At 33.8% G+C, this 21,686-nt stretch overlaps 2 protein-coding genes across 2 annotated transcripts in view; one reads left to right on the top strand and one right to left on the bottom strand.

Annotated features, from left to right (window-relative positions):
• The window catches only part of LOC128983635 (Kv channel-interacting protein 1-like), a 756,268-nt gene that overhangs the window by 454,507 nt on the left and 280,075 nt on the right, over positions 1-21,686 (bottom strand). The window lies entirely within an intron of this gene.
• The window catches only part of LOC128983633 (uncharacterized), a 30,517-nt gene continuing 10,136 nt past the window's right edge, over positions 1,306-21,686 (top strand). Inside the window, exons 1-2 of the mRNA XM_054402996.1 lie at positions 1,306-1,412; positions 7,280-7,438. Coding sequence (XP_054258971.1) covers positions 1,344-1,412; positions 7,280-7,438 — 228 coding nt within the window. The 5' untranslated portion in view covers positions 1,306-1,343. The remainder of the gene's footprint in view (positions 1,413-7,279; positions 7,439-21,686) is intronic.

Below are 21,686 nucleotides of genomic sequence, written 5' to 3'. Positions count from 1 at the left end.
ATGAGACCATACACCAAGAAACGAACAAGTAATGCACATTGCTTTTTAATTCTTATCTATTTCAAGATATTATGCTTTGCATACCAGATTGACAGACATTTACTCCACAATGATTTTACTTAGCGCCACTTATTATACATTTTTTTTTTAAATTCTGATCGTCCAAATTTTTTATTTGAATTTCCAATAAAACCAAATCTAGCTGTTTAAGGACAAATGGAAATTGCAACTGGACATACGCAAATATGAGTAAAGAATTTGAGTTAATGTTGAATTTACTTTGTTTTCAAAGATGACATAGACAATCAGTAAACCCATATTAGATTTTCTTTTTCTTAACAGTGTCACCGGCCGAGAAATCGTGATAAACATATATTTATTTTGAACAAACTTTTGTATGGCCTATAGTGTGTCCAAATTCATGCTAAAGAAGTTCCAGGGTGTCCATCCAACCAGGAAAATTAACAACTGATCTTCAATTTTGGTGACCATAAAATCGGTACGGTAATTTTTTTTATGGGGACAAGAAAGTTAAAGTGTCACGGAAAACATGTTCGGGGTAAATAACCACGATGCATCCGTGATTGAAAGTAATGACATTGTTGTAATCACAGGAGATGACCACAACGCTGCTGTGGTCATTTTAAATAGCTACAATGTTGCCATGATCCCAGGAGATGACCCCGACTTTGACGGGTGATGATCTACACTAAATTTCTGAATACAATTTGTAAAAGATAAATTTTCACTTTCCCGTTGAATTCAGACGATGGCATATTGCTGCAAATATATGCATCTGATTTCAGCAGATATATGCATCTGGCTTCAGATTCAGATTCAGATTTTCGGCAGCAGGAATGGCACTTGCATTTAAATGGAAGTGTCCATAGTGGCCGCCGGTTTCCGAGCCGGCGCGCAGGTATCAAAAGTAGAATGTACACTAACACCACAATCACAATAGACGAAACAATGGAATCACTTACTAAAACTGTTGCTTGTTTCCATTAGCAAATTAAATTGAAAACTAGCTAGAAGTAGTTTTGAGAGGTTATCTTGAAATTAAAACCATTTCAGTTTTGTTACATAGTTTGTGCAAATAATGGTGCAACATGAGGAAAAATATAGTTCATCACACAGGCAAAACTCTCGCTCATTTTTAAATCAGGTCTTAAAGAGTCACTTTAGGCCCTAGTAATGAAGTATACTATTCACTCTTTCACCAAAGTTCCCTTTGTTTCCCCCCTAGAAATTCCCTTTGTTTACAAGTTTTATTCTTATTTTTCAGCATTGTTATGAATGATTTCAACGTCTTACCATCTTGCTCTACTACACTTGCTGAAAACATGCCAGCATGGATTAACTCACTTAGTAAAATGTCTACTGGATTGACTCCAAGTGTACTCAACAATAAGGTAAATAAAACTACTGTTATATCATTCAGTTCCCTGTAATGAACTTTATAAGTTCAAACTCTTGCAACTGTATATTTAATTAGATTCAGTATTAAGGAATCAATGCGTTAAAATTAAATATGAAAAAAATAGTTAATGTTCTATTTCTTTACCATTGTGGACTGGGGTGACAATTACTAGATGTGAAAGCTGGTAAAGTACTCTTCACCAGCACTTTAAGTTAGGTACGAGCTTAGAGGATTGGTACAGCAAGAGTTGTAAAATATTTCTTAATTTCTTTGATCAATAAACATTTTAGACCTACCACTTAGTTGTACCAAATATTGTTGTACAACTAAATCGGCTGCTAGACTTTAAAAGAATTGAAATAGAACACCTAGTATTTTAGATTTAGGATAAACCAGCCATCCCGTTACCAGACAAACAAATGTATAGTTATGGCATTATACATAGTTTAAATGAATAAACGATTCATACGCTATCTTTATCCAAATGTTGAACTAGTGTCGCACATGCTGAAATTTAGCAGCTGTCAATGTGAATAAATTGCGTCATGCCAAAGCTAATCTAGGAGGTTAGCGTCGGCTGCCAAAACTAAAACCAACTTAAAATTGAGACAACAAGAAAAATATGGCTTCAACCTTTCCTTACTTTTAAAATGACCGTTCCCTCAACAGAAGAATCATTGAGAATCTGTTAACAAATGGTCGACTCAGATAAAAATAAAAAATTCCTTCACGTTTATAAGATATAAGATGTTGTTATCTTTATTTATTTAGGATATCAAAACATGGCACCTTTATTGAATGTGCCAGCTATTTAATGTGTTTTCAGTTACCTTGTATATTTTAAACATTAATGTAAGGTATTTGCATGGAAATTTGAGTTTTTTGTTACCGTAGGTAGATACAGTACCACCTGCCACTATACCCACTTCACCGAAAGAATGTGAAACGCCTTTTGTTTGTGGGACAACAAACTACACTAAAGTATTAATGTCGCGAGCGAGCCACGAGGACTGAGGACGAAACAAATAGAATTAACTAACTACATGTAATTAATAGCTTACTTTTCACGTCACATTCCAGTAAATATGAAATAGTATAGTAGGCCTGCACATAATACATGAAAGCATAGATAAATAAGTTTACCGCACTAAATTTGTACAAAATAGCTCTTCCCCCCCCCCCCCAAAAAAAAATAAAAATATTCTATCATAGGAACGGGCCCCCCTGATACTTGTTACAATTGAGCTATCTTCTTTAAGTTGAATATCCTATAGCATGAAAAAGAAATGGACCAACAAGAGGTGTTCAAAAACCACAAAGAAGTGAAAGTACTTTTTGTTCATCAAGTAAAATTTCTAGATTTATAATATTGAATAAAAATTATACACATTTTATGTGTGAGATTTAAAAATAAACAATGGTAAAGCTAAGCAGAGAGCCTACAATATACAGGGTGGTCGCGAATAAGCGTTAAACTTGTTATTGCGTATGAAAGGAGCATAAATGGAACGTGTAAACGTGGTTTGAAAAAATATATCTCATACACACTCCCAGAGATGAGTTGTTTTAAGCTTTTTGAAAAAAATTACTTTATAGCAAAAATGTTGCATTTTTCGGGTTATTTTAAATTTTTCATCAACATTAAACAGTAGGCTACCATCGCGTTCTCCTCAAAATCTTGTATAAAAATACATGTACTTCATGCAACTTGCCTAAATCTGCGTAGCTACTTATTGAATAGAAATAAACATTTGTGTTTTTCAAAAAAATATTGAAAGATAGATACGTAAACATAAAACTTTAAAAAAAGCTTTTAAAGAGCAGCAAATACTTAACTGCTCCATAATCTAAGCCTTCAAACAATACCATAAAATGTAATATTTGACCCCAATAAATGTCCGCTATTCAAGTTTGAATGGCATAAAACACAGGTTATCAAAAACATTTTTCACTACCGCGCGTCTTAATAATGTTTTTTAGATTATTTAAAATAGCACCATATAAACGGATTTTGAAATCAACTTTTTGGCAATACTTTAAAAACTGGATCAATTAACTCAGCTATAAGGTCAATCTTATACCAATTCAAGTAAGAAATGTATGATATGAAATTAAAAATTGATAATAATCTATTTCGTAACATCAATTTGTTTTATCATTTACATGACAGCTATGATATGAAACTAAAAAATTACTTACCGTAGCCGTTTGATCTTATTTACACTACTGCATACTTCACTAAAACGACAAGGCCTATTAAACCTTTAAAAAACAAGATACAGATATTTGATAAACTTCAACTTAATAAATAAAAATAGCCTTAAAATAGGGTAAAATTAAAATATTACAGTTGTTAAGGATTAAATTGAACACATGACACAAATTATTTAGTTTCAGGTAATACAAATTCTCATTATTTTAGTAAGATTGTGATTGTACAGACATTTGATCAAATTCAAATTAAAAAATAAAAGTTAGCCCTAATAAATGGAAAAATTAAAAGATTAAATAATGGATTAAAATAAACAAAATCTATGAAAGACACAATTGATTTTGGGGATAATATACATTTCCAAATCTGTCGGAGAAGTGGAAAATTGTGTGGACATTTGAAACAAAAAAGGAGCTCGGTATTCTCTTAAGAAAATTTTTGAATTGATGGCCATTCTGCCTATTACAGGCTCTGCCTCTCATAGATTGAACAGTTACGCTATAGCTCATCTTCCCCCTGACCACTTCTGCTGCTCCAATGATCCTGTTCAAAAGTTCTTCTTCAGTGTTTACAGGGGTTGCGTAGACGACGGATTTCATAAGCCTCCCCCCAAACAAACAAAATCCATAGGGTTAAGATCCGGAGATCTGGCAGGCCAAGAAACCTCCTCGTCCGATCCAAGTGGGGAAGTTGAAGTGAAGCAATTCTCTCACTTGATTGGTGAAGTGGAGCTCCGTCTTGTTGGAAAATAATTTCGTGACAAAGAGCAGGGTCAATAGCATCCAGAATTTGAGGCAAATTATGCTGTTGCAAGTTGAGGTAGACATCTCCGTTCAGATTGCCCTGAAATTGCGAGGGCCTAATAATCTATCCCCAACCACTGCTGCCCTTACATTTATGGTTAATCTGTTTTGGAAGGACATCTCCCTTACTGTGTTTGGGTTTTCTGTTTCCACATATTCATGTTGTGGAAGTTAAACACACCTTGTATAGCAAACAGAGTTTTATCTGTCCACAAAATCTTCTTGAAAAAGTGATTTTGTTCGATATCACAGTTCAGGAGGTATCGACAGAAGTCTACCCGAGGGACGCAATCGTTAGGCTCAAGGCCTTGAACCTTAGTGAAGTGATAGAGATGAAAGTTATTTTTCTGCAAAACTTTCAAGACAGTTTTTTTACTTACACCAGCAGCCCTAGCAAGATTCCTACTGCTGATCTCCGGCTCTTCATCCACGCGCTTCAGGATATCTTCCTCCACGTAGACTCGATGCACAGTTCCCTGTTCTGATAGACGCTGGTGAAGTCTAGCTAATACTTGCGTACTCGGGACGCGCTGATCAGGATAACAAAGAGAGTATTCTCGTTGGGACTCACTTGAGTTTGCGTTGCTAGAACCATACACAAAATGTATTTCTGCATATTCTTAATTGGAAAACATGTTGTGAACCCTATTAAAAACCACTCAAAATGGTCTTATGTAGATCAATACATGATTTATACACAACAGAGAAACCCCAGATCATTGTTGAGACCACCAGCTGTTCTTTATAGTTTAATAATTTAAAATAATAAACAAGGCTGTAATATTATACACAAAACTGCTTTTATTAATAAAATGTTTTGGATAACCCGTGTTTTACGCCATTCAAACTTAAAAAGCGGACATTTATTAGGATCAAATATTACGTTTTATGGTATTGTTTGAAAGCTTAGATTATGGAGCAGTTTTTAAAAGTATTTGCTGCTCTTTAAAACCTTTTTTTAAAGTTTTTTGTTACGTATTTTTAAATATTTTTTTTGAAAAACACAATTTTTTTTCTATTTAATTTAATAAGTAGTTATGCAGATTTAGGCAAGTTGAAGTACATGTATTTTTATACAAAATGTTGTGGAGAACACGATGGTACTGTTAAATGTTGATGAAAGTTTTAAAATAGCCCGAAAAATTAAAACATTTTTGCAATTATGTCTATTTTTTTCAAAAAACCTAAAACAACTCATCTCTGGGGGTGTGTATGAGATATATTTTTTAAACCACGTTTACAAGTTCCATTTATGCTCCTCTTATACCCAATAATAAGTTTAACGCTTATTCGTGACCACCCTGTATTATTGAATAAAATATCAGTTTGATATAAATATTGATTCAAATATTTCAATAAATATGAACATTGATTTTCTGTTTAGGGTCTTTTCAAGAAGTATACAGCTTGCAAATACTTACAGTCACGTTCCATCCTCCAGCAGAAATAAGCAGATCTGCCTCAGACAGTATATACTGAATCCTTGTGCTTATTTGTAGGTTTATGATGTATGTTCAGACATCACTGTTGTGCAAGTATGGCTGCCATTTTCCATCCTCCAGTAGAAGTCAGCAAGTGGATCATGAGCAGATCATCTGCCTCAGACAGTCTATACATTGTTCTACTGTAGAGAAACTAATTTCTATGTTTATGTTGTATGTACAGACATCACTGTTGTGCAAGTATGGCTGTCCTTTTCCATCCTCCCGCAGAAGTCAGCCAAGTGGATCATGAGCAGATCATCTGCCTCAGACAGTCTATACATTGTTCTACTGTAGAGAAACTAATTTCTATGTTTATGTTGTATGTACAGACATCACTGTTGTGCAAGTATGGCTGTCCTTTTCCATCCTCCCGCAGAAGTCAGCAAGTGGATCATGAGCAGATCATCTGCCTCAGACAGTCTATACATTGTTCTACTGTAGAGAAACTAATTTCTATGTTTATGTTGTATGTACAGACATCACTGTTGTGCAAGTATGGCTGTCCTTTTCCATCCTCCCGCAGAAGTCAGCCAAGTGGATCATGAGCAGATCATCTGCCTCAGACAGTCTATACATTGTTCTACTGTAGATAAACTAATTTCTATGTTTATGTTGTATGTACAGACATCACTGTTGTGCAAGTATGGCTGTCCTGTTCCATCCTCCAGTAGAAGTCAGCAAGTGGATCATGAGCAGATCATCTGCCTCAGACAGTCTATACATTGTTCTACTGTAGATAAACTAATTTCTATGTTTATGTTGTATGTACAGACATCACTGTTGTGCAAGTATGGCTGTCCTGTTCCAACCTCCAGCAGAAGTCAGCAAGTGGACCATGAGCAGATCATCTGCCTCAGACAGTCTATACATTGTTCTACTGTAGATAAACTAATTTCTATGTTTATGTTGTATGTACAGACATCACTGTTGTGCAAGTATGGCTGTCCTGTTCCAACCTCCAGCAGAAGTCAGCAAGTGGATCATGAGCAGATCATCTGCCTCAGACAGTCTATACATTGTTCTACTGTAGATAAACTAATTTCTATGTTTATGTTGTATGTACAGACATCACTGTTGTGCAAGTATGGCTGTCCTTTTCCATCCTCCCGCAGAAGTCAGCCAAGTGGATCATGAGCAGATCATCTGCCTCAGACAGTCTATACATCGTTCTACTGTAGATAAACTAATTTCTATGTTTATGTTGTATGTACAGACATCACTGTTGTGCAAGTATGGCTGTCCTGTTCCATCCTCCAGTAGAGGTCAGCAAGTGGATCATGAGCAGATCATCTGCCTCAGACAGTCTATACATTGTTCTACTGTAGATAAACTAATTTCTATGTTTATGTTGTATGTACAGACATCACTGTTGTGCAAGTATGGCTGTCCTGTTCCAACCTCCAGCAGAAGTCAGCAAGTGGACCATGAGCAGATCTGCCAGAGTCAGCCTATTCAGTGCCCAGTCGTTGGCTGCAATTTTGTGACTCAGCTGTCTTCCATAACTCCCCACATATTTCTTGTAAGTACTTTTCTGAGATAGGCTTCCAACTAGTTATTTCGGTTTTAGTAATTCCTCATAGATACTTTTCCTATAAAAAATCTTGAATGGACTGTAAAGATATTTTAAAGGGTCTAAAAACGTATTTCAAAATTTTTCAATAGCAACATTATTGTAATGCAAATTTCAAATCATGAGCCACTTAAGTAATACGACTACTTGAAAAGATAACTGTATTTCTATAAGACATATACACATCTAAAAATGTGAATGTGCCATGTGCTCTTTATTTTGATAGCTCAACCAACCAACTGTACAGTGTACATTTATAAGATAAATAAAATTGATACGTAGTAGCAGGGCATAGTCCCTAACATGTCCCTTAGTACAAGTAGACCAAACAAACGCAAGCAAAAGATTTAGCTGGACGCGTGGTTTTGATGGGTCTAGAAGGGTCATTTTTAAATTGAGGGATAAAATGAAAACAACAACAACAAAATAAAAAATTAATATTTATTTAATGGGATGTGTTGAAATGACTAGTAAATATGATTTACATTCACATTTTGGCACCAGCAGAGCTTAATTATACAATTTTATATTTTTTAACTATTTTTTTGTGCCTTGGTACAAGAGAAAACGTCAGTTTCGTAACTCACAAAAAAACAATAAAAATACCAATATTTATTAAAAAATTGATTCAAAGGAATTACGTTTGTCAAGATGTAACATACAAGTAAAGATTAGGATGCATAATAATTCTATTAACACCAACATATTTACTTATATTGCAAATAATCGTATTCAAATAAAAAAATTTCTCCAAATGCAGACTAAAATAACCTTTTTAACCTAAAATCAATTGTATTTGTAATGAGAATTATTTTTAATCTGACTATTATAACCAATGAAATGATAATATTGACCTTATTTTGTTCAAAAAGTTGTTTTTACTTTAAAAATAAATATTTTGTAACCGTAACAAAACTGATTAAGAAACTGATGAGGAGTATCGAAAATGACTACTTACGTAACGAAAATGACGACTTACGTAACTTAACTGATGCTCCAGGCAAAGCCACACTAAAAAACAGGCTGTAATGCTCGTCAAGCATGACGTCACGATAGAAGGCGGCAATGACGTATTTCAGGTTATACTTTTTTTCCATGAAATATTAAAACAAGCAGCTGATCACAAACGGCAAACATTACGTCATAGCCGTCTTCTATCGTGACGTCATGCTATACGAGCATTACAAAACAGCTAATGAGCCAATTCTCAAATGATAAAAGCGGAAAATAACCTTAAAACTGGTAAACCAACAACTGCTATTGAAATACACTCTTGTCATTGTCAATAATTCTAAAAATATTATACAAAAACATGGAAAAATACATAAAAAACAGTCTTATTGGTGCAGATTAATGTCTGGCTCGAACTTGTAATAGAAACGGTCCCCTTTTATTACAAGTGTAGGAGGACTGAGCACTGATATTATGTCCGTATAGTGGACATATGAAATGTCCAAATCAACTGTTTTGAATAAAGCTGTTGCATCTCCGGCCCTTCTTAGGAATGTCACTTGACCTTCGCCATTATCGTCGAGAGATGATATACAGACGGCAGCATAAGGGTAGGGAATGTTTTTTTCATTCTTCACATTAACAATTATGAAAATCCCAGCTTGGATGGAAATTAAATACCTCTTTTACTAATCTAATGTTAAATACAATTCTGTACATCATGAAAATAAACTATGTTTCAGTTCATAAACACAATGTATTTTAGTAATACTGTAGGCCTAAACCATGTAAGGAAGTGTTTAAGGAGTAAACTAACTTGGGAGAAGTAGATTAAAACGTTTAAAAATATATAGCCTAATTTACTCACCAACAGATTATTTTTGGAAGTCTTCAAGGCTTCTACTGTTAAAATTCTCTTCTCTGTTCTCAAAATTGTATTCATCGTGTAGGCCATCGCCATTGACATTTATATTTTCATTAACACTTTCATCTTCCGACGAATAAATATCTGAAACTTTTAACTTCTTCTTCACAGTCAGGTTTGATTTTGTTCTAGAGTCAGATTCAATTTCGGTGCATTTTATTTCCATTAGGTTAAAGTTTCGACATTTCCGGTTGGCAGCACAATCAAAACAAGAAAGTCTCCTCCCATACATAGCTGCACTACCACACGTAATCTGTCTTATGCTCATTATCCCTTTGACTTCTGGGATGTTTTTAGGGAGCAATTCTTTTGCATTTTCAATGGCTGTATATGGTATTTCAATTAGACGAGTTTTACTCTTTTTGCCTAATGCGGCTACGATATCAGCTGCACAAGTGATGTCTTTGCCATGTTTAACTTCCAAGTCTGAAGTTCTCTTCAATGAGCCCCACACACCGTCCATGGCTCTCTTACCATGAGCTGGCTCACTGAAGTTCCAAGTAAATGATGTTAATTTCGGAAAGAAAAGTGGCAGCAAAGATTTCATTAGGTATATATTAGTTCTGTTCCTATATTGGGAAGAGGGGCTGTCCGAGAAAATATGTATAGTGTGGGTATCAGGAAATAAAGTACTGCTTTCTTCAAAGATTGGTTTCATGTGCTCCCAAATAGCATGGGCGTGGTGGTCTAGGTTATCAGATACAGTGCAAAACGTATACGTGATTGTTTCCCCTAGAGAATTGTGATACCTCAACCCAGTGTGCAAAGATACTTGCCGTTTTGAGGCTCCAAAATGTGTGGCTTGGATTTCATTGTCGTACTTACAGACATAGTTCTGGGAGAAATCAATATGATATATTAATACTCCTTCTCCCAGGTCATTCTTTAATTTTTTAAATTGTTTTGCTTGGTGTCTTAAATTAAACACATGTTTTTTGAAAACATTTAAGGAATTTAGGAAAATATTTTTAACAACTGGCAAGGTTTCAGTAAATTCACGTTTCACGGTCAGTTTGATTTTCCTCTCAACTCCTTTTATGACTCTGGTTTCATAGTCATTTATCCATTTATAAAACTTTAAGTCATCAGTTGAGTTTAAATTTAAATCTACTGCTTTGCCTTTACACCTACTGCATGACCCAGTCATGCAGTTTTCGTCTTCAGAATCGCAAACAGTTGAAGCCACAATTTGATTTTGATCTGACGATTGTACTAAATTAGCATTCTTCATGGCATTTAAAAGCAATTGAAAGTTTTCGTGTATTACACATGCACATGTTTCCCTGTCTCTGTTATTTGGGGGCTGCACCCAAAAAGGTCTCACACGAGTAAACGTGGTATAAGATACCTTAGGCCCATATTCATTCACAAATTTGGTGTATAGATTTGTCATTGAATCTAAGAGAATGCGTCGTTGTTTTTTGCAATTTCCTTTTTTTACTTGGTCCTTTTTGCCAGGACACATCTTAAATACTAAATCGTCCTCAAAAAATTGTTGTATTATCTTAGCGTCGTTTACCTTTACAGTGGTATAAGTTTTCCGGGAGTACTTAACATCTACCGTGTCTGTAGTGCTGTATTTGTTGTATTTATAAGGTAGAATGTGTTTTAAGCTGTTTTGTAATCTATACTTTCTAATGATTTTTGTGCCAATCACTTTGCGTATTAATTGTCTTTCTTTCGTTTTCGGGCTTACAGACTTTAATTGTGATTTAATTTGCTTCTCCAATGCAAACCCAAGGAACAGTTGCCTTTTTACAGGTGAGGATACATTATCCCTTCTTAGTAATTCCCTCACACGCTTTGAAGGTGAAGGGGAGTCAAATGTTGAGGTATTTTGATTTTGCTTCTTTTGTCTTTGTGCCCGTTTTTTATATTTCGCTAGTTTCCTCTCAAGATCCTTAATCTTTTCGTCTTTCTTTTTTAATTCCCTATATGCTTTAGCTCTATCCCTTCTTACTTTTTTTCTCCCACTTACTTGCTGCCTAGATATTTGTGACAGAGACAGAGGCCCACATTCCTGGAGTTCATCCTCAGATTGGGGTGGTGTATTTTATGTGGCTTTTTTGAGCCTTTTCTTCTTGTCACGGTACTTCTTTGAATCTTCTTTCCATTTCTTCCTTCTCTCCTTTTGCTCTTTTGCACTTAGATCAGTAATCAATTTTACTTTCCTCTCGTTCTTTCTTTTACCTCTCCCTAGCTTTCTTCCTATACTCTTCTTTTTTCTCGTCAGTCATGCTGTCCCTATATTTTTGCTGTCGAGCAGCGGAAAGTTTGTTTTGCCTATCATACTTGTCAGATTTGGTTTTTGTGGCTTTCTTTTTTTTGTTTTCATATTGATCGGCTCTGAAAACAAAAAAAATTACAAGTCAAAAACCAAAATCCAAATTGTTTTTCCACGATAGCTCGAATAGAAAGCAAACATTCATACTGATTTGTATTCAGTAACTTGGAAAGTTAATAAAATTGCCTCATTCAAAAAAGTATGGTACATTTAATGTAACATTATTTTGACTAAGCCTATTTTGGATTAAAAATTGTATTTATTGCATCTTTTAATGATGTATTTTATTCAGTCCTTTTTAGTGAACTACCTTAAAACAGCTTTGTTCAGTAAAATTACGTCAGTTAAGTGATGATTCCATCAGTTTCGTTACGTAACGAATGTGTATTCCATCAGTTTCGTAACATAACGAAACCTGATCATGTGATCGTCAATTTCGTCACGGAACGAAACTGACGGTTTCGTAGTTGGGATTTTTTTCCCGCTACATAGCAGTCTACACGGAGTGGAAACCTTATAGGTTATGTTCATACTGAACACTGGCTGTAAGTAAACCTTTATCTGGATAATAAGTATTACACGTTTTAATATATTGCTGTAACGAAACTGATGCTTACTAAAGGTGGGAATGTTGCTGAAAGTCAACAGTCCCGGAAGATCAAATAATTTATACCTGTGCCGCTAGGTCAAAAACTACAATGTTTGCAGTGTCTGTAGATCAAAAGTCCCAGTAAATCAAATAGTACAGTCCGAGCTAAAAACGTGGTCTATGTTAAAGCAATTGACTTATTGGGAATTTGACCTAATGCAACAGCAGTTTTAATATAACGAAATACGGTAAAATACACGTTCAGTTTCGCTGAGTCAACAGTGCCGGAAGATCAAAAGCAATAAAAGTGAACGTCGATTCAGTGTAAAGTAGACCTCCTGCAACGCTTAGTACACCAACAAAACTCGCTTTTAGTTACTTCGTGTTTTGTCATAATTAGAATAGAGCTAAAATTATCATATTTGGTACATAGCTTATCTATTAATGCTTCTTGCCAACTGTTTGGTCAACACTGTAAATAGGTATAGTTTATGTAATGAAAAGCCTTTCGTCAAAATTTGTGGCATAAAATACACGCAAGGACGATCTGAAAATTTCTGGTTATTATATACGTTTGTAAAAGGAGATCCATTTAATTTTAGAACTATTTTATGAGTTATAATGTAGTCTACACATAAACTGTGTAAATGTATTACGCCTCGGAAGGGTTGAAACCTGTCCAAACTATCATATATATTATTAAAACGTAAATATGGGTTTTTCACATTCTGAATCAACCAGTCGACGGATTTTCATTATTTTTGTGTTGAAAGAAAGATAATTTTGAGAACTAGGGAATGTCAAAGCCATAATTATAATTAAGGGTCCCAGTTTTTTAGAAATTAAGTTTTAATTTTTTTAAAGTCTAGCAGCCGACGCTAACCTTCTAAGCCAGCTTTTAGTACCACTGAGCTATAATAATAACTGGAGTAACCACTCTGTGTTTTAAAAACGTACCACTGTTTTTGCTGGTTTTGTTTCAGAGTTTCGTTTTGTTAGGTTGGCCGGGTGATCGGGTTGGTGGGACTTGTCAAATTAGAGGCAAGATCAAGATGGCGTCATCCTGTTTTGTTGATACAGTAGTAAACAAAACTCTGCCAACTCAACATTATGATTGAAATATAAGTTTATTTATTTATTTTAGGAGCAAGAGCAAACCATTTTAACAAGATCATAAACTGATAGTCGTTATTTAATCAAATGCCATAGGGCTATTGGCTTAAACCAATACCTGCAAACCAGGAAATTTGACTAGCCTATTTTCACGACATAGCCTGAAAAGTGGTAAATAAGTTAGTATTTATTTACTATCAAACAAAAACAATTTATAATGTTTCAAAATAACTTTAAATACAGGTGCAATAACTTAAATAAGTTGTTGATACAAGTCTTTGAAATAACATAACCCCAAATAAATAGTATGGTTAGAGAATGAATTGGAATTATTTGACAGCATCCCACCAACCGATCACACGGCCAACCTAACAACACGAAACAACAAAAAAAAAACCATCCAAAACTGTGCCACGTTTTTCTCCAACGTTTAACCAGAGAGTAGTGACTCCAGTTATAATCTATATCTCAATGTTTAGTACAATATAATTTGCTTAACAACAGCTGTAAACATTCAGCATTTGTGACACAAATTCAGCATTTGGAAACCTATTTAAAGACATATTTAGAGTTGACTTATTTATACTATGTGTAATGCTGACAATTGATACATTCAATTCTTAGGTATGAGGATGGCAGATTATTTAAATTTGCATAGAAAAATAGTAGGATGTTCAAATTATTTTTTAAAGGAATCTTTGTAATCATCGATTTGTTTTAGTCCCATATAATTTGTTTGAACTAACAGCTGGTTGAATGTAGTATTGTTCTATATAACTTTTAGGTTTTTGGCGAATTTTCCATATAGGGAATAAGCTATTATCGTAGTACTTATGGTAACACCTGGACCCGGGACCGATTTAATTTTTCGTTTTGAGGTCCCTAGAGGCCAAAAACACCATCCGTTCAAATTCATATATACAGGGTGATCAACTCAAGGAGGCCACCATTGGGAAGTCGGAAACGGTAAGAATTAGAGAAAACATTAAATGGGGGACATTCCTTTATTTTTTGTGACAGTTTAAAATATGATTTTAGTCGCTTGAAATTCAGCCGCCATTTTCCAAAATGGCGGCCAATTTTGAAATTTCTTATCGAACACCCTATATTTTATGATGTTTTCGGATAGAATATGCAATTTAAAAACTTTTTTAGCCTTGACACTTTTTCGATAAACCCACTCGTTTAGGAGTACAGCCTATGGAAAAATGACTTCCGGTGTATATTTTACATCATGTAGCTCCTAAACGAGTAAGTTTAGAGCAAAATTGCAAAAAGTAAATTAGTCTTAGAATTGCATTTTCATTCCTTAAAGACTATAAAATTAAAAGTTTTCCACTTTTCAAGTTTGCCGCCATTTTTTAAAATAATATAATTTATATTTTTAATTAATTTTATGGTCTTTTTGGAATGTGGATGCAATTGTAAGACTTTTTTACTCCTCGTATTTTTGCTATAAACTTACTTGTTTAGGAGCTACACGATTTAATATGTACACCGGAAGTCATTTTTCCATAGGCTGTAACTCCTAAACGAGTGGGTTTATCGAAAAAATGTCAAGGATAAACAAGTTTTAAAATTGCCTATTGTCCGAAAACATGATAAAATATAGGGTGTTCGATAAGAAATTTCAAATTTGGCCGCCATTTTGGAAAATGGCGGCTGAATTTCAAACTACTAAAATCACATTTTAACCTGCCACAAAAAATAAAGGAATGTCTTCCATTTTAAGTTTTCTCTAATTTTTACCGTTTCCGATATCCCAATGGTGGCCTCCTTGAGTTGATCACCCTGTATAGCCTATATTTATTTATTTATATATTTTTCCCGGGGGGAACCCCAAGACCCCCTCCTTTTTGGGGGGTATTCAATACCCCCAGGCCCCCGGTGACCCCCCCCCCCCAAATATATGTCTAGGAGCGCCCTTGTCTTCTTTACCTATAAAACACATGGGATACAGCCTTTTCTTCACTGATCAGGTAATGCGTGATTTTCTATAAAGTCTTGGAAAAATAAAAGGTAAAATAGATATAATAAAGGTGTACTGTATGTGGTTTACACACAAATATTCATCAAACTGTGTGATATTTTGTTATTGCAATGAACAATTTGGGAGTATCGTATTGTTTAAGTCGATGGAAAATCTCTGTTGATCCTGTTTTACAAGCAAACAAAAAAGATACATTAGTCACCACTCTATGCGACATATTCTAACCAGAAAATTGTAATCGTATGATTCTATAAGCATTGATAGGATTGCAAAGTACTTCACAAACATTATTTCAAGGGTAATAACAGTCACAATTTCCGCCGACTTTAAAAGAGTCAACTAAACTACTATACTAATGGACACACAACTAAATGAAACAACTAATGGAACAACTCACGATGTACATATAACAGTTCGATATAAGCATTGAGTATACACGTCAGTGGATACGTGTATACCGTACCCAATGATATAAGCAACGGTTCTTGCAATTTATTGCTTATTGTTTTTATAGTTGTTTTCGGACTTACTCTGTTTTCGGACGTACTCACACTCGTATAAGGTTGTCCACGTTTGTCATTGATAATGTAGCCATTACATGGTTACACCCGTTGTCAAGAATATGTTTACAAGTTTTCCGTCTGTTTTTGAATAGCGATACATTTTTTCACATACTTAAGAACCACCTGGTTTCGTGCATTACATGTTCGTCTCAATTTTAATTGCTTTAGTAGGCATTATTTTGGTTGATGAGGACTTCAATCGGTCCTTTCAATGATAGCTCATGAAATATAGTACTTTGTCCATTAATTTTATTGTTTGGTAAAATGGATTAAATTATCCTGCAAACCCAAATTGAAATAGTAAATATAGTATTTGAAACAAATCAGTAACATGTTAATAATGTAACCTACATTATTTCCTTGAATTGCATAACAGCAATTAACTGGGCTGATCCTAATATAAATAAATCAATATGTTCTTCATAGGCATAACATGGGTTCATAACATGAGCCGCTGGGGCTGAGCCCAAGGGATTTAAAAATGTAAGGTTGGTTTGCAAATGTACGTGACACGCTCTTTCTAATGAGACATGAATGGTCAAAATCACCTAAGAAATTCAATAATAGCCATAAATATCTACTGTCTTAAGCTGTTATCACTGTTTAATCCCTTAAGGGTGATGGACCACAAAGACTAAGACAAAATTCTTATATAATTTTAATACTATTTTACCTGTTTTTGAAATGGCGACCATACAAATGTATGCATTTTAAGCCAAGTATGAATGGAGTTGAGTGTGTGATGAGTGGAGCGATCTTGTTGTCCTGTTAGTGACTAAGGCTAGTGATGTAAAATTCCCGGGAATTTAATATCGAGGAAATATTCCCAGGGAATATTGCCGGCAATATTCCCAAAATTCATAAATTCCCGGGAATTTATTTTTAATTAGCAAAGTAGGTTTAAAAACTGTTACTTAATAGTTAAAAGCCATAATTATAAGGTTAAATCAACCACAAAAACTGAAATATATTATAATACAAAGTTTTAATTGAAATAAATAACTGGGAATTTATAATTTTGTATGCTAAATTGCTCAAATCAGTCACTGTGGTAGTTTGTTTTAAATAAAACACGAACAATCTATGTTCCTTTAAGTGTTGATTTAATGCAACTAGTGTACCTGTTGCTCGAATTCGAGCTCTAGCTAGGTATTACAGGCGTTATTTTAAAACGAATAACAGTCATAATTTCTGATGACTTTAAAAGATTCAACTCAATAATTATGGAAATACTCAAGATGTACATAACAGATCGATATACCTAATCAACATTTCTTTTAAATATCTTATCATTTTTCAAAATCTGATATTGTTTTTAGCGTTTTCTACAAATAGCCTTACTCATAGCCGCATAAGGTTGTCCATAATAACGATTATGAATTTAAAAAAAAAATATTTCCATTTCTTCTCCTTGGTGGTGTTCTATGACTTTCCTATGTTTCCATAATTTGCAAATCGGCTCTTTCAATGATTACTAAGAAATGCAGCACAGTGTTAATTCAGTTATATTTTTAGTATATCAAATTATCCAGGCTCTCTTGCTTTTTTTCATTGTAATATTTACGCCAACCCAAATTCAAATAGGCCTGGAAAATATTTCATTTAATCAAAGTCAGTAAGTTTGTAGCAAACTGTTAAATTAGTAAACTTATTGACTGTTTCAAATTAACATGTGTTATTTTTCTCACTTTAATTTCTGACATCAGCTGGAGTTTCATAACAATGTTTGTTTCCCATGTTAATCTTATGGAGAAATACAAAACTTTAAAGGGCCCCAGGGCCTCACTCTCTAATTATTTCCCTAAAAAGAAAGTTTCCTGCACAACTTCACGTTACGCTCTTTCCAATGACACCAAAAACATGTCAATCGGTACAGTAGTTTCGGAGGAGTAATTGTCACAAAAAACCTGCTTGCTTATTAAATAAGTAATAGATAGGCCTATATATAGATAATAAGAAACAAACATAACCTAGTAAATATCCAGGAAATAAAAATATTATTTGAAAAAATTGTTAATTTAACGTATTAAATCAAGACTACATATTAAAAAAGAAAAGGTTAGATGGAAAATACTGAAATGACATATTTGCTTTCTGTATTATTTTTTTTTAGTTTCCTAGTCACTGTCACTTTTTATGTCAATTATATTTCCTTCGTCCTTCTCGTCATCTACATCTCCAAATCCACAAAAATCGTCTTCATTGTTACTTGACAATTCAATCTCATCCTCATCCCTTTTCGATCTCAAGGATGTCTTTATTTTCTTCCTGTCCTGTTTCCTCTGGGTTGCCTTCTGCTTGCTTACTCTCTCTTAGAGGTTGAGCATTTATGAGTTTCCAGTTGTAAGAAAGAAATGTCAGTTTTGCTGCTTGCTCAGATAAAAGTCTGTTTCTTTTCTTGGAATGCAATAACTTAAATCCATTCAGTTTCATAAATTAAAAAAAAACAGGAATGTACATGGAAAGACAACTCTTAGATTTAAATGTAAGAATTTTTACTATAGGTAACATAGTTTTAAGGTTCTTTAACCGTCAATATGTGTTAAAACGTTCAGAATTTAAAAAAAAAATTATAAATTCCCAATTTTTGGGAATATTCCCAGTTTTGGGCCAAAGAAATATTCCCGGCAATATTCCCATTTTATAAGTTCCCTCCCACTGGGAATATTCCCGGCCCACATCACTAACTAAGGCCGACGTAATCCTTAGACACAGCTGTTAATTAATAGTCCATACAGTCAATTAATAGCAGCAGAGGTCAAGTTTGGTAGGTATCAAATTAAAGGTTTTAATTATAAATAATTTATAAATAAAAATACTTTTTAAGAATGCCACGTTTTTAAACGCACTAAAAAGTAGACAATAATTTATAAATATTTTGATAGAATAAATACTTGTAAGATTTAAAACGAAAAATGTGGGGCGCATGCTAATTTACAATTAACTTCACCTATTGAACTATTATGATGATGATAATAATGTTAATGATGTAGCTAAAACGTATCGTTTGAAATTTAACAGCTGAAAATAAATTAAATAGAAAAGGTTTTGGTTAAATCCATCAAATTGTTATTGGACACTAGTAAGTACTAGTGCACTTTATTATATTGATTATATGATTATATTGATTTACTTTGGATTTTAAAAATGTGAACGTTTTATTTTATTAAAGATTTATGGTGATACGTAAATATTGTGGTGTAGTAAAGTATATTATATTGTAGTTAAGTGTTAAATTTTGAAATTTTAGGGTGAATCGAGATGAATCTTTTTTTATAACATGGGTCTCTCCTACCTACATACCAAGTTGGATACATACCAAGTTTCATAAACATCGGTTGGAAAAGTGCAAAGATAAATATTTGTATGTAAAAAATACAAAATGGCGGATATCTGGTTAACGAAACGATTTTGGAAAAAATGTTATCCTTCATTTTCTGTTTATTTTGACCCAAGGAATTACTAGGTAAAGTATCTCCCCGCTTATTTTTAACACCCTGTTTAACACACAGACAAAACCTCTCTAACCCAAAAACAAAAAATAATCTCGTATGCTAACTTTTTCATGCTAGAAATCACGATTTAAAACTATTTCACCATACATATAAATGTTTATTAATTAGATCGGTAAATAGTTTAAAGTTCCAACAAAATAGTCATCGAGTAGGACTAACCAAGAAGCTCTGTGCCAATTTTCAAAATTTTAGCACAACTTTAAGTACACCAAAACACGAAATTATTGAAGTCATGCGTCGAGAGGACTATCGCTGTTTTTAACAGATTATACTTTTGACCTTCCGGCACTGTTGACTCAGCGAAACTGAACTTATATTTTATCTTATTTCGTTATATTAAAACTGCTGTTGCATTAGGTCAAATTCCCAATAAGTCAATTGCTTTAACATAGACCACGTTTTTAGCTCGGACTGTACTATTTGACTTACTGGGATTTTTGATCTACAGACACTGCAAACATTGTAGTTTTTGACCTAGCGGCACAGGTATAAATTATTTGACCTTCCGGGACTGTTGACTTTCTGCAACGCGTCCCTAAAGGTACTCACATTAGATGTTGGTATTTTCGATATAATTCACTTATTATAACTTTGACTATCCAACTATTGACTGTCCTCACTCAACTGTGAACTTGTTGCCGACACTAAAACACTTCGCGGAGATTTTTCTTCACTCTGTCCACGCTGTGGCGCAAAATTAAAAACTTGTAGCCGACAATCGCAGCATTTCTGGGACACGTTGAATCCTTGAATTATTAGGGTGAAAAGTAATTCTATATTGAAAATGGGTGTAAGGAAAGAAATAACAACAAACTTAATGTGATTTGCTTGGTTTTTATTTTACATTTTTGTGTTTTTATCCTATTTAAAGAGAGTTTTAAATTCTTGACCCATACATAGGGACAGTGACGAAACTGACAAAAATTTGTTTTTAGTCAGTTTAAATATTTGTTTTTAATATTTGTTCACTAGAAACTTGTTTTGATATTTAGTATAGATCCTAATAAAAAACCAAGAGTACTTTTAGCGAATTTCCCATATAGGGAATAAGCTATTACCGTAGTACTCATGGTAAGACCTGGACGCGGGACCGATTTTTTTTCGTTTTGAGGTCCCTAGAGGCCAAAAACACCATCCGTTCAAATTCATATATATATATATATATGTGTGTGTCCGTTAGCGCGATAACTCTAGCAAAAATGATCCGATTTTGATGAAATTTGGTACAAACATGTAAACCTACATTTATTCGAACGAGTTCGCGATCCAGCATAATCGGACCATGAGAACAGGGGTTTATGGGGGGTTTTATGGGGTAAAAATGGGTTTTTCCCATTTTTGACCCTAAAAATATAAAATTTTAGAATTTCTTTCCTAACCATTTTGTAGAGCTTAAAAAAAGAAATAATTTAGTATATTGAAGCATTGTTGTATGCCTAACAGTCACGGAGAAAATTCAAAAAATGCAAATTTAAAATTCCCATGTTATTCTTATGGAGAAAATGAAAACTGTTGTAGTTTACTTGTTTATGGATATATGTTGATCAAATTTGGCAAACTTATTTATTTCATCCTATACTATTGTTGTTTGGTCAAAAAACACTGTTTACCTTCCCCGTAGCAGCAAACCTAAGCATTCGTTATAACTAATGTTATTTAAATTGGGAATAAATAAAATATGTCTTATTTATGGAAGTATTTTAGTAAATATGTACGGTAATCAGACAAGTTGAAATTCGCTTAGTCTGCAGGTTTGCTGCGGCGGGGGTATTTATACAATTTACTGTTTTATTTGTATTTTATTCTGGCTTAAGACGCTAGTTGTCCCTCAATTTGAAAATTGTAAAGAAAAATAAAAAGATTCTCTAACTTCTACTTTTTATATATTTAAATATTGTATTTAAATATATTTACTCCTTGCAATGCTCTCAAAATGAATTCTTTACAAATTTTGGTTGTCCCTAGGTTGGAAGAACTTGGAAAGTAATAATATAAAACAGAGCTTTGGCAGTGGAAGCTTGGTGTTAAAAAAATATTTGAGTGGGCCCTGTAAAATAAAAAATACTCCCCAGAGATCCTTATGGGACGTCCTTGGTACTGTTTGAAGTTCTTCCAGAATGCAATACCTTTTGTAAATAATATTTACCAATCTTAATTCTACACTGAATTTAATCTGCTCACTACCACACTAGTACTTAGTGTTGCACTTAAAAGGTGTATCTTTTGTAGTGGCCTATGATTTACTGAATTACCTTTATTCCAATAAT

This window comes from Macrosteles quadrilineatus, unplaced genomic scaffold, assembly GCF_028750875.1.
Source record: "Macrosteles quadrilineatus isolate MER2022 unplaced genomic scaffold, UCM_ALF_1.0 Scaffold_1__1_contigs__length_201487025, whole genome shotgun sequence".
In the NCBI taxonomy this organism is placed as follows: domain Eukaryota; kingdom Metazoa; phylum Arthropoda; class Insecta; order Hemiptera; family Cicadellidae; genus Macrosteles; species Macrosteles quadrilineatus.
The sequence above is the reverse complement of the archived record's forward strand: the minus strand, read 5'-3'. Positions and strand labels throughout refer to the sequence as shown.